Source organism: Lipomyces chichibuensis, assembly GCF_038497645.1.
Source record: "Lipomyces chichibuensis strain CBS 12929 unplaced genomic scaffold V1513scaffold_25, whole genome shotgun sequence".
Taxonomy (NCBI): domain Eukaryota; kingdom Fungi; phylum Ascomycota; class Lipomycetes; order Lipomycetales; family Lipomycetaceae; genus Lipomyces; species Lipomyces chichibuensis.
In genome coordinates, this window is record NW_027117477.1 from 50,696 (window position 1) to 63,258 (window position 12,563).

The 12,563-nt window shown below is 46.2% G+C and overlaps 4 protein-coding genes across 4 annotated transcripts; 2 read left to right on the plus strand and 2 right to left on the minus strand.

The window, feature by feature from the left end:
- The first annotated feature begins 182 nt into the window (after positions 1-182).
- V1513DRAFT_448014 (sterol-sensing domain of SREBP cleavage-activation-domain-containing protein) lies at positions 183-4,290 on the plus strand. Its single transcript, XM_066898473.1, has 3 exons — positions 183-319; positions 416-1,330; positions 1,380-4,290. Exons 1-3 carry the CDS (start codon positions 317-319, stop codon positions 4,149-4,151), a joined length of 3,690 nt encoding a protein of 1,229 aa, XP_066752524.1. The 5' UTR covers positions 183-316; the 3' UTR covers positions 4,152-4,290.
- V1513DRAFT_459427 (uncharacterized protein) lies at positions 4,285-5,301 on the minus strand (the record flags this gene model as incomplete). Its single annotated transcript, XM_066899760.1, has 1 exon — positions 4,285-5,301. The coding sequence occupies one exon, from the start codon at positions 5,299-5,301 to the stop codon at positions 4,285-4,287; it is 1,017 nt and encodes a 338-aa protein (XP_066752525.1).
- A 1,237-nt stretch (positions 5,302-6,538) lies between these two features.
- Positions 6,539-8,036, minus strand: V1513DRAFT_465367 (ribosome recycling factor-domain-containing protein). Its single transcript, XM_066900033.1, has 3 exons — positions 7,460-8,036; positions 7,044-7,386; positions 6,539-6,997 (listed from the first exon to the last, which is right to left on the minus strand). Exons 1-3 carry the CDS (start codon positions 7,561-7,563, stop codon positions 6,638-6,640), a joined length of 807 nt encoding a protein of 268 aa, XP_066752526.1. The 5' UTR covers positions 7,564-8,036; the 3' UTR covers positions 6,539-6,637.
- Positions 8,037-9,688: 1,652 nt separating this feature from the next.
- V1513DRAFT_448023 (uncharacterized protein) lies at positions 9,689-11,092 on the plus strand. Its single transcript, XM_066898474.1, has one exon. It carries the CDS (start codon positions 9,854-9,856, stop codon positions 10,835-10,837), a length of 984 nt encoding a protein of 327 aa, XP_066752527.1. The 5' UTR covers positions 9,689-9,853; the 3' UTR covers positions 10,838-11,092.
- Positions 11,093-12,563: the final 1,471 nt, after the last annotated feature.

The following is a 12,563-nucleotide window of genomic DNA, read 5'->3' on the forward strand; positions in this document are numbered from 1 at the left end:
AACTTAAGAAGTCCTTTAACGCTAAAGTAACCTAAGAAGTCCCGGTTAGCTGACCCGCGAGATAAAGCTTGACCCGTTTACGTCTTATGCAGTAAAAAACTTTAGATCCGAGCGGCGATAGGTAGGGTTAGAAAAACTCAATTTAACCGGGTCAGGTTATTGGTCGCCTCCCAAGCCATAAGGCTCGTTCTTCAGCAACAATATATTTCCTGACATCCTATAAATCATAAGACACGACTCTCAATATTTATCACAATACAGACCACTGACCAGACGAGTCTAATCGTCTCTATTGCATGCAATTGGTAGTGCAACAATGGTACGTGCTTGCATTTCGTGCGGTGTTGGAAGTTGGTGGTCTAGCCGATCAATTGTGATTCACCGTGATTGACTAACATGCTCATCGTCAACATAGCTTAGGACGACTGTCCTGGCACTTTCTCGCGGGACGAAATACGCAAATGATTTGACCCCGGCACACGAGCTATATCGGCTGTTTCAGCGGTACGCTGTCACCGTCGTTCGTTCGCCGCAGTCTTTTATTCTTTGGTCCGCAGTTATTGCGCTAGCATTGTCGTACCCAGTGTTGTATGCTGTGGCAAGTGGTTCTCTTTCTAGATCTTCTGAGAATGTATGGCAGTCTGTCTCGAGGTCGCAGTGCGGTTCGACTGCCGGATCTTTCATAAAAGATCTTTCCGGTGCAACGGCCGACATCGCCGTCAAGCAAGCATGGATTCGCGGAAGTAACGATGAGGCACTGCAGAGAGCTGTCTTTGATCTGGCATGGGAAGTTCAAGAAAAATTGACAGATGGGATTCCGATGAATGAAAGCGTATTGGTATCGCCGACGCTTTATTGGGACAATGCAATTGAGAAGTTTAAACTGGATGAGGATCCTCTGTCCACTATCAATCATCATGCAGTCCTCGAAGGTGACAATCAGATAGAAGGCGACTACATACCTCCGCAATCAGTACTGGCAGGGCTGCATTTCAACGACGGAAAACTTGTTTCCTGCGATGCCTTGGTTATATCATTATTCTATCGACCTGTCTTTTCGAATCTCAGCGTTTCAGAAATATGGGATCGCAATGTGAAGGACCTACACGTCACAAATTCAACGAGCTCCATTCTGAAATATGATGTAGAAAATAGCGATAGTCATAAAAGTCGGCTAGAGTTTTTGCGCCGTTTGAGTCCGTTATCGCGCCGAGGTAACACCATACTGCTGGTCAGCTATTTCCTGACATTATTCTATATCGTATCTTCGCTACAACGGATGCATGCTATACGGTCGCGAGTTGGTCTCTTTATAGCTTTCTCCGTCGAGGTACGTGATGTTGTTATGACAATGCTAGGGCTGCTCTAAGTCGTTGTAGATGGCACTATCAATGATTGGTGCATCGACAATCATTTACTTTGCGCACATGGATATCTCAATGATTCCCAAACATGCATTTCCATTCATATTCATCGTGCTCAGTACAGAGAATATGTTTCGCCTTGTCAACGCGTTGTCGTATACGAAGCCAGAACAACCGGCAACAGTCCGGATCGGCACTGCGTTAGGAAAGGTGGGTTTTTTGTCAACAGCCACAACAGCTTGCAACATCTGCCTATTTCTATTTACTATATGTATTTCGGGATCGCCAATACGGCAATTCTGCACGTTTGCTATAATTGCTACAATTATAGACTATTTCCTCCATATGACGTATTTTCTCGCCATCCTGTCGATTGATGTACGTCGATTAGAATTAGAAGATCTCATACAGACAAGCTTAGGAGCACCGACCAACGACACAGACGATTCAGACGACGAAGAATTGATCTCGAAAGACAGCTTATCTTGGAATCCGTTGCCGAAGATCTTTTCATACTTTTGGGAAGGGAGTGTTCCGACCACGACTACGGCAGGTACTGCAACAACTGGTTGCTTCCTTGTGGCAATGCAGCTTCACTACATGCGAGATACGGATTATTGGGCGTTATTAAAGCATATGCCTTGGGCTCATCCATTTGTGACATCTGTTGTTAATTCAACGCTGGTCTCTTGCGTTACCGGTAGACAAAAGAATTATCACTATTGGTATCGCGTTCATGAATATTTGGTTGGCGAGAACATATTAGCGACTCTTGCACCACAGCGAAGCTCATTCGCCGTAGAGTTCTTTGAGCCTGTTTACTTCACGTTATCATCATCATCACGATCAGACGTGATCCGCACCTTGTCGTTGCCTTCAGCTGGATACATCACGCAGTTCATTTTTGTCATCATGCTGTCATTAGCTACTACCGCATTATTGCTGGAGCACATGCTGCGTGAGGTTCGAGACGAACATGTTGTCGATCCCCGTTTAAATTCAGGTCCCGTGTTTGTTACGAAGGACTTATCGGGGTCCCATAGCTTGGATGTCGTCAAGCTTGCAACATCAGCCAACGGTATTGTGGCCTCTGTTGGACTAGACCATAAGATTCTGCTATGGCAAGTCAACTCGCGGCGTCGACAGAACCCAAGCAAAGTCTCACTTTCAACGGAGTCGTGGCCGGTGACATCGATCGCGTTGGACATGGACGGCAAGTTCGTCGCAATTTGCGGGAAGTCAGGAACTGTCCATTGCTGGAGTATCGCGACGGCCCGGTTCGTGTGGTCGGTCAAATTGCCAGGACTAGTAAACGCGGCACCGGCAACCATACTGTTTCTAACGGAGAAAGTACCGGGCATGGTCACTCGAGTGAACCTTGTGATTGTCGGCAGAAACGGGATGCTGTATCATATCGCAACTGATTCGGGTGGTGTCGTGTTTGAGCACAGAATTTCAGAGGTGCCGCTAGTTTGTGCCGAGAAGCTTTTCACACCACGACTTCCGAAGCGAATTGTGTCAGCCACGAAGGACGGAGCCGTGATAATAACGATGCTCATTCGGACAACTTGGGTGACGCAGTCACTGGAGCTTCTGCCGGGCGTTATTGTTGCCATGGAGCAGCAGAATACTGAGCAGATTAAGGCTACCGCAGAGATGCCGAAGGCTCTGGCGTCTTCTAATGACAGCACCACAATTATCGGTCTTCCACAAATCGGTATGGTATTGCGCGCACGAGGAATTTTGGTCGACCTAATAGATGTGCAAACCGGTACCATCGTCAAAATATTCCAGGTCGCTCCTTACCGACGAGGTACGCTACGGGCGTTTCATGACCATACGCGGCATTGTCCATTCTGTGGTTGCTCTACTATCGCCTCTCTTTGCATTTTGTACTGCGAGCGAGAATCGGGATTGCTGATGATGCACTCATATATAAACAGTAACCGTGCACGACGAAATATTTGCCTGCGTGTCGAGAGAGATCTTCGAGAACGACGATGTATCGGTTTCGAAGGTGTTTTAGAGCGTCAGCACTGGTTGGACAACGTCTCTGGCTGGGAAGTGACAGATATCAATATGGTTATGGGCATTCGACGGAAAGGCGACTTCAGTCTTGACAATCCAACCGGTATAGATGCCGATAGATTTGCTGGATTACGACATCGTGGCCGGAATATGGCTCGCAACGGCTCGTCATATGTGTACGATAATCATCGCGCGACGGTCGAAGAACAGTGGGAAGGATGGACCATGAGCATGGATGGCACGGTCGGTACGTACGAGCTCCGGCCGGAGGAGGAATTCCGGGAGCCACGGTCAATGACGAGACAGCTTAAGCAGTCGTCGTCTGATGATGAGTATGATGCGGATGCAAATTCGACACCGTCGAACGGACGGAGAAAACGCCGACAACACCACCACAATCACCGTTCCGACCGAGCCGAACAGGACTTACTGGTATCTCATATTGGTCCGGTCGCCAAGCTTGGTCATCGGTCGACCGTTGTTGGGTTTGGCAATACAGTAAAAGTACTGTATTTCGGGTCGGAAGAGGTGATAAGACCGAACGATACAGATGTAGACGATGAAGAACTTGGTCTAGCGTACGTGAGTAGGCGTCGCCGAGCAGGGAAAAGGTCAGATAGCCGGGGAAGTGTGGGTCCGCTCGGAAGAGATAGTCCAGGAACGTCATCGTCAGGTGGAAGTGGACTGATGCGTGGTGGATTGATGGGCGGAGGATTGATGAGTGGACGAGCAAGGAGTGGTGGATTGATAAGCAGCTAGGTACCGAGTGGGATAAGAGGATCATTTTCTTTTTTTTTTTGTAAATTTTGTAACATACGAATGGTTTTGTTTTATGATATATTTATAATTATGTGTAATATTTACAATTATCTACTTTACATACTATATGCAGTCAGTCTAATAGTGAGGCTTCTCGCTCAATCTCTTGTGGAGTAAAACGCCAGCGCTGTTTGAACTGTTTACTGTGATTCCGCAACTGTTCCAACTTCGCAAATTCAAGTTGCCTCAGCGTCCTTTCTCTAGAATCCCTGCTATACTTTTTGGCATTTTCCAATTCCTTGTTTAATAACTTCAAATTTTCCCTTCCGTATTGCAGAAACGTATTTTCGCCTGCTGGAACCTGTCCGCTCAACTCGGTAGTCCATTTTTCATCCAGGTCAGCGTAGGCGGAATACGAGATTGCCACCCTCGCCTCCATAATCTGATCGAGTAGCAGCTGTCTGTTTATCCTCAATCTATTTAAAAACCTTGCCAATTTATAATTATGAACCAATGGTTTCTGAAAAATCGGTAAACTAAATGCGTTCTGGTAAAAGGAAAGCCGCGGCATTTTGACATGATAGGCCTTATACCTTCTTCTCCGCTCAAGCAAATGCTGCGCCCGTTTAAGATGAAACTGCCACGCAACCTCACGGACACGGGATTCGGGTAATCCAGGGATTCGGAACCGCACTCCGGGCGACCACATGCGGATGGCGGCTTCTTTGCGCTGGCGGGCTTTGTATGCCGCGTTTTCGTCTGGCGTGCGCGTTGGATTGCGTCGATATGAGAAATGGTTGTAGGCGGCGCGATCTTTTGCTTGAACGATGTATCGGTGCACAGCATCTAGCGCGTTCGGATCATTTTTGCTGGAAGCTAGGCGCAGTCTTTGCTCGCCAGCATAGGCGTCGTTGAGCAGTGTCTTGCACTTCGCAGGCGAGATTCGGCGGCGATTTCTGCGGAATCCGCGACGAATTGTTCGTTTGAGAAAGACCGCGTCGGGGTGGGTTATTGGTGCTGTGAGGGGCTCACTTGTGGTGGGGCAGATGACATTTGAGTGTTTGATGAGGTCGTTGGCGTGGTGCAGAAGGGCGCGGTAGAGCTGGAGAACTGGACGACGATGGGATGATAGTTGAGAGAAGGAGACCATTGAAATTGAGTAGTGGGACTGGTTATCGTAATATGAATATGGATCGCATATTGCATGCAGATGCTAGATGGGAAAACAGCGGGTTGAACGTCAAAAGCCTAAATATTCGCGATACATGACATCATCTGTAAATTCTATCCATGCATAGAAGCGAATGATTATAATAGCGAAGTAATGCACATGCATGGTCATGCAATTTATACTGGCATGAACAATGATAAGACCAATTCGTTGATTCATATCCATTCTTATATGACCAGATACATCGCGCTTGCATTACATACGTTTAAAGATCGCATCCTTCGGCTAAACTCTGTCAACTCTAGACAATTATTGGAGTAGTGCAGTTCCAGGTTTTGCTACATATATTATTATAGCCAATTAGCCATGAAATAAGCCAATAAAGAGTGACACTAGAACCCAGCAATTTTATGCCGATTGTGTAATATGCAGCAAACTAATCATCGTCGGATTACAAGCGAACTGCGGGCCGGTTGGCACTGTCAAATACTACGGCTTATGGAACGTTTGGACGGGGTTTTCCAGTGACGAATATATATTGGGTGCAGAACAGATTTTTCACTCTGGATGACGAAGTGGGACCGCAGGACACGGGGTTACACTCATGTCAGAATGGTTGCTGCTGCATTCCAATATCCATCAGATTTTGTTAGGTTGACTTTGAGAACCCAAATGATGCCTATCAGATAACCTGCTTCGATTTCGTTACACATCCCCAAATGAGGCATTAGCAGCCGATGTTAGCTTGTATTAATATTTTGTGACTGTACACTTTCCGTTGACTTATAATTTACACAAACATTATTGTCCTGCGACCGTCTAGGGCAGGATCTATGACAAAGAGTTGAAATCAGGTAACTAGCGTCAGCTCAAAAGCTCATTCACCGAGTCAGTCACAGTGCTCGATAGGTCCGCCATGGTTGGGATTGAGATCGTGAGGCCATGCCGTTTCATGACAGACAACTAATTGCGTTTCCTCATGACCTGTTTTTTGAACACATCTGGGTTGGGTGATAAAACGTTCGCGGCAGACTGAGTTTTAAAAGGGGCTCAGACTGAGAATTCGCGGGGTTGGGGTTGAAGTGCCCTTGTTAATATTGGTTATCGATGACCTAGTATTCTCGAAGTTCAGAAAACTGCTGCAACCGTTGATTGACAAGAAGTTATCTTGTAGGTTCCGGGACGTTTATCTTGACTCCGGACCTGGCTATCTCGGTAGTGGTCTAAATCATGTCAACATTATGTACAAAACCAAATATATACAGTGCGTTGTAGCCAATTTTATATGCTACAAAAATTCTAATTTCACACGATTCTAAGATCTCATAATCGCCTGCGTAGCCTCGTCCTGCATTTTCGACAATTTTGTCAGATATTCTTTATTAATCTTCTCAATCTGAGATTCCAGCTTCATCGTCATATCTTTGCTATAGGATGCCTGCTTCATGAGCTTAACTGCTGCCATAGCCTTCGTCCGCTCCTGATGGATAGACCTGTTCTGGACGGACTTTTGGGCGGAGTCTATTAATGACTTGACAGACTTGACAGTTGTCTCTCGAGATTCACGTGTCGGTGGGGGAATAGGGATTAAGAGTATCTGCGGATTAGAGGGATCGATCTGCGGATTCATGTTCAAATTTGCGGATAAAATTCCGGCGGAAACAGCTTTGACGGTCTTTACATATTAACACAAGCACACAACAAAAGTTGGAGCAACTCACCTCGGGATCATAAACTGAAACAACGATATGGCGGCCGCTACGTATACTAACCTGACCCAAGTTCTCCAACACGATTTTCTGCTTGCCAACCTGTACTTTCAAACTATTCAATGTTTTCAAATCGCCTCTGCCCATTCTGGCTTCCTGAATCTGGGATTTTAAGTCTGTGAGGATCTCGTCGCATGACGATTTGAATGATTGCGGGTTGTAAACGACGACTTCAATGTCTTCTTGTTCGTCGTCGTCGTAGTGTTTGGAAGATTTCGAGGATTTGACGGCCTTCTTCTTCTGCGCGACCGGCGTTATGCTGAATTGTCGGAATGGAGAAGGAGACGTATATGTTCTTTATTTAATGCCTAATGAGCTTCATCTTATTTTATCAAATAAACATATATGGCAAAAAAAAAAAAACGTACTGCTCTCGGAAAAAGTCGGTCCCGCGATATCCCAATACTCGTCGGGGAGTGCCTGTTCCGACCACCAGGTGACCCCGAAGCATTACCGCAGCCCTAACGCTCATTGACTATCAATCTTGTAGTGACCTCGTTAAGAAACAGGTGCTGAGCCTCAATGCGAAATTTCGACGGAACAAAATATTCTATGAGAGCCGCGCCGCGCAAACGGTCTATCGTTTTCTCCGGACAAGTCATGGGTTAGGGATTCTGTTAACTGTTGGCCCTGACGCTGTAGTTTCGGTAGGCAACTGGGAATACATCGCGATATTATACCTGTTTAGTATAAACCATCTAGCTATTTGTCGCCTTTGATTGGTACGATACTTTTCGATTAGCCTGGTTTCAGGTCTTGAAAATGGCTGCAGTCGTGGTATGAGGCACGTTTATAGACCACTGGCAGCGCATCACGACAGTAGAAATGAAAGATATGCATATGTCGCTGATAGTGTAGAGAGACAATGGACATATTTTATTATTTGGTAAAGAGTATTAGTTAATTATTGCCTCTCCAAGGAATACAGAGAATCGTGAATAAGTTGAGTTAAATGCAACGGATTGCTGTTTGGGCCGGAGCCGGAGCCGATGCACCAGCCAGTCAGCCAGTCAGCCAGTCAGACTCCGCTGTTTTGCCTCCAGGCCGTTGAAAGCAGCGGGGTTGAGTTGTCAGTTTTTGTGTTTGGTTTAGTTTTTAGGGTAAGGTAAAACTTTATATTGCATTTTCACATTGATGCAGTTTTGCCCCTCGCCGTTGTGACCTGCCAGATTTACAGTTTCATGCTGCAGGTGTGTGCGCTAGGGCGGAACGTTATTCTTGTCCCAAGCGAACGGTTGAACGAGGCTTTGCTTTCTTTTGCCACTAGCTGCAGATGTGCTTGTTTGGTGACGACGCCTGCTCTAACATGCGTTATTTGCGAATTCCATGCTGGCTCGGCAGATCTTTAGTGCGGTTAACTAGCACTAGCGGCCCGAAAGGCAGACTAAGCATCCGTAAAACTTAGTGCCCACGTGATCCTTCAAGCATCCGACTGACATTCGGGAATAAGCGAACCTTGTATACGTGTCATATCAGCATTTGTTACCGGCTTATTCTGCTAGGCTCTGTCGGGGACAGGGTGCGATGACTCCGCGCATCGTAATCTCCATTCCTCGCGTTTTCATGTGTCGAAGTCGCGGACAAGGATGTTTACTAGCTATTCACACATTCTACGGACATATGATATTGGAGCGGCGACCTGAGAAGTACTTTTGCAAGCAACGGCGAGAGAAGATCACTCTGCACATAGCCAATTGACTATATATAACTAACTAGTTATCGAAAATCATACACAAATGCACGCTAATCTGAGCATGCAGCATGAATTGTAGTTAAGGTTTTTGAAGTTAAGGTTAGTGACAGCAGAAGAATTGGTTGATTGTGTGTCGCTGTCCCTCGAAGATCCGCTAGATGGGAAAGCAGCAGAGTTGTAGAAATAATACTCGGATGCTTTCTTTCGGGGTACTGCGAAACAGCTCAATCTTACGAGGCAAACTTGGAGGATAGTTGGCAAGAGTTTCATTGTCAACGGAATAGACCGGAACAGACCGGAATAGATCTGAATAGACAGCTGTCCAGACACAGACACTAACTGTTTCTGTTTCTGCCAACGGTGAAGAGGTTCCAGAAGCGCCGAGAGGGGGGAAAGAGAGAGAGAGAGAAAAAGAGAAGGAAGTTTGAGGGAACTCTTGCGCCGCACAAGTTGCGTGTTTTTTTTTCTTTTGGTTTGCTGCATAAGTTTGTGGGTGGCGCGTGATACAAATAAGATTCTTTTAGACTTGGCACTGGTGCGTGCCGAGTTGCTTTTTTTGGCCGGTGCCCAGCATAGTTCCGATAACCGATGAGTTGCCGGATAGGCCGTTTTATAATTGTATATATATATCTTTTAGTGGTATGATATTATTCGTTAGTTGACATGTAACTTTATTTGTTATTGTACAATAAGTTAAGTGTGGAATGTTGACAGCTGTCGATTTTGTTGTAGTGTGGCGTTTTTTTTGATCGATGTGACTGGAAACTTGAAACTGCATTTTTGGGTTAGTTGCAAGCGAGCGAGAGAGACAGAGTGAGTGTGTGTTTTTTGTGTGAGTGTGTCGTACCTTTTATTCGTACCTAATCGTCAGTAATTAGACCGTTCTCTGACTTTGGCCTGTGCTCTGCAGTTTCCCACGCGGGTCCCACGCTTAAACCTCAGCAGCACCTTTTTTACTTAGCTGTGATCTGCGTTAACCCGCAAGCGATTCCTTTCAACGCTTTAAATATCCTCATCCGCTCTGTCAGTCATCACTAAATTAATCTCCTCTCACATACACAATCAAAAAATGTCCCACCGTCGCGGTCCTTGGTCTGCCGCCGAGGACGCCAGACTACTACACCTCATCAACACCCATGGTCCCACAAACTGGGTACGCATCTCGCAGCTCCTCGGCACTCGTACTGCAAAGCAGTGTCGTGAGCGATACCACCAGAACCTCAAGCCGTCGCTTAACCACTCGCCTATATCAGCAGAAGAAGGCCTGTTGATCGAGTCCCTTGTCGCCAGGCTTGGGAAAAAGTGGGCAGAGATTGCCAGGCATTTGGCTGGCCGGAGTGACAATGCTGTCAAGAATTGGTGGAATGGTGGAGCGAATAGAAGACGTCGGGCGGGTTCGTCTGAGCCTGGGGAAGATGGCAGTGTCAGTCCGCCATCGCTGCCGACGTCGAGAATACACCACCACCACAATTACCTGAGTCGCCAACCACCGCCATTGTCGTCAGCCGCCTACGTGTCTTCGTCGCACACTCCATCGGTCTCGTATCTTCCACCACCGATCTCTCCGCCGCCGCTTATTCCAGATGGGCCGGACGACAAGCTGACGTCGGCTTCGACAACATCGTCTGAGGATGACGAGTATTTCCGGACGTCGCAGTACGTTCCCCAGCAAACAGCATCCTACGCGGTCTACCCTGTCCAGCAGCAACCGCAGCAGCAGCAGCAGTTATACACCACCAGTTACTCTCGACCACGCCAATACCAGTATGTAACCCCATCGCCTTATGCATCTTATGGTAATCTCCCGCCGCAACCGGTCGAACTCCAATACAAAGCCAGTCTATCCGGCCTGATCGACTCGCCAGTCCCCCAATCCTATCCGAGGCAAATGTCGCCATTCCGCTTCTCTGCGACCTCACAGGCAAATTCGTACACGTATGCACCCGCTGTGGAAGACACGGTGTTTGCCCAGGCGCAGGAGCAAGCCGAAGCCGAAGCTGAGGAACAGAGATTGCGCGATCAGCGAATGAACATCAACAGTTTGATTATGTGATTTATTCTTTTTTTTGGGGGGTTTCTGGAGTTAGAGATTGGGCTGGAGTTGAGATTTTTAAAGATTTCGTGTAATTTGGGATTTATTCATGCAATACTTTTTATTTATTAATATTAGGGTGATGGCGTTTGTTTTGTCTTCATTATTATTATTATTATTATAAGAAGATCGATGTACGGTAGATGGTGTAAGATAAGATGTAATAATTAATTCATTTGTTAGCATACGTGACATGTGCTGGCGCTGATCGATTCCAAACGTTAACAATAGTAGGTAGGACAATCATTAGCGAATCAAACAGCAGCTATTACTACTGTACCCTGTCAATGAATTTTGGGGGGGGGGGGGGGGGGAGAAGGAAAAAGTGGGGCTAGTAATGAAACCAGTAGACAATCGAAAATACGCAGTGGCATGCTAAAAATTCAAAAAGAAAGTAATACATTATCGCATGCTAAAAAAAAAAAAAAAATGGAAGGAAATCACCTTACCGGTTGTGGGCCCTGTGGCCGACGTGTCTCTTTTGCTGATTGTATTATTGTATGATAATAATGTATACGTGAAGAAGTACCCAAAAGTGAATTGAAAGCCGTTGTCCCCCAACCTCTGGAGGCGTCGTTGCCTAAAATTAAAAAAATCGGATGATATTTAGCATTGTGCATTGAACTATCGCTGCAGCAGCAGCAGCGAGCAGCAGCATACCTGCCCTGTTGTGGCTGGTATGAGATTTGATTTGATTCGATTCGATTCAACTAAACTACTGTCACTCACTAATAATAATGAGAATATCTATTATCGTCCGCTATCACATTTCACAGTCATCATCGGCCAATTCTCGGTGGTCACCATCGCATTGCCAATCGCAACGCAAGCTAATAAAGTTTTAACCGTCCTTTCCCCCTCCCTGTCACTCAAACCTAACTTTGGTGACCCCATATCTCCCCGTCTACCACAGAGCAAGAGCAAAGTCCTTCGGTATGCTTCATGATAGCCGTTTTTGACACTGGCTGACAGCGTCCATATTGAAATTTATTTCTCTAGCTACAGTTTTTGCGAAAATGTTGCATCTCGCGGTTTGCGGCCGTTGCTTTGAAGAGTGCTAATAGCTCAGCGACAACGACAACGACGCGCAGTGTGGTGCAAAAGCCCGCTTTCGAATGGGGACAGCCAAAACAAAACAAAGTTCAGCAAACGTTTGTGTGTTTTGTATTTGACGTGCATGCGGCGCCGCAGCGCTTGTCAATCCAGAATAAGGTTTAATGAAGTTTGTGAAGTTTTCAAAATCAAATTTTTCGACTTTGCTGGGTAACAGCAAATGCTTATTGCCAGGTGGCGGGCGTGTTGGGTTCGGATTGACTTGCCGTCACCGGTCATCTGTTTTGGCGTCAACGAAGCCCTCAATTTCTCGGACATGTGTTCGATTTGCATCCACATTACTATTTTCTGTAGCGATCTGTAGCGATATCTGTATTTGTCGACAATAATAATGCCCTGCAAAAATCATATCTTTCAAAAATAGGAGAGGGATCTTCGCCCTGTGCAGATAGAGAAAACCGTTTTTCTACCGTTCCATGTGAAATTCAGGGGTGGCGGAGGAGAAATAAGGGGACTTTTGGTTGATAAATGCGCCGCAGATCAGCGACGGCCTATGAGTTTGAGGGATAAGATTAGAAATTATGTAAAATATATCATGTGATATGTGTCATCCTTGCAGAAAAGTACAAGTTTG

What these genes read in the sequence shown, in the direction of transcription:
- V1513DRAFT_448023 (XM_066898474.1), top strand. Translation starts at nt 9,854, where the DNA reads ATGTCCCACCGTCGCGGTCCTTGGTCTGCCGCCGAGGACGCCAGACTA.
- V1513DRAFT_465367 (XM_066900033.1), bottom strand. Translation starts at nt 7,563, where the DNA reads ATGAGCGTTAGGGCTGCGGTAATGCTTCGGGGTCACCTGGTGGTCGGA. An exon ending in ACCGACTTTTTCCGAGAGCA is followed by an intron (nt 7,387 to 7,459) that starts GTACGTTTTTTT and finishes CATTAAATAAAG; the next exon opens with AACATATACGTCTCCTTCTC. An exon ending in TTTCAGTTTATGATCCCGAG is followed by an intron (nt 6,998 to 7,043) that starts GTGAGTTGCTCC and finishes TAATATGTAAAG; the next exon opens with ACCGTCAAAGCTGTTTCCGC.
- V1513DRAFT_448014 (XM_066898473.1), top strand. An exon ending in TTATAGCTTTCTCCGTCGAG is followed by an intron (nt 1,331 to 1,379) that starts GTACGTGATGTT and finishes AAGTCGTTGTAG; the next exon opens with ATGGCACTATCAATGATTGG.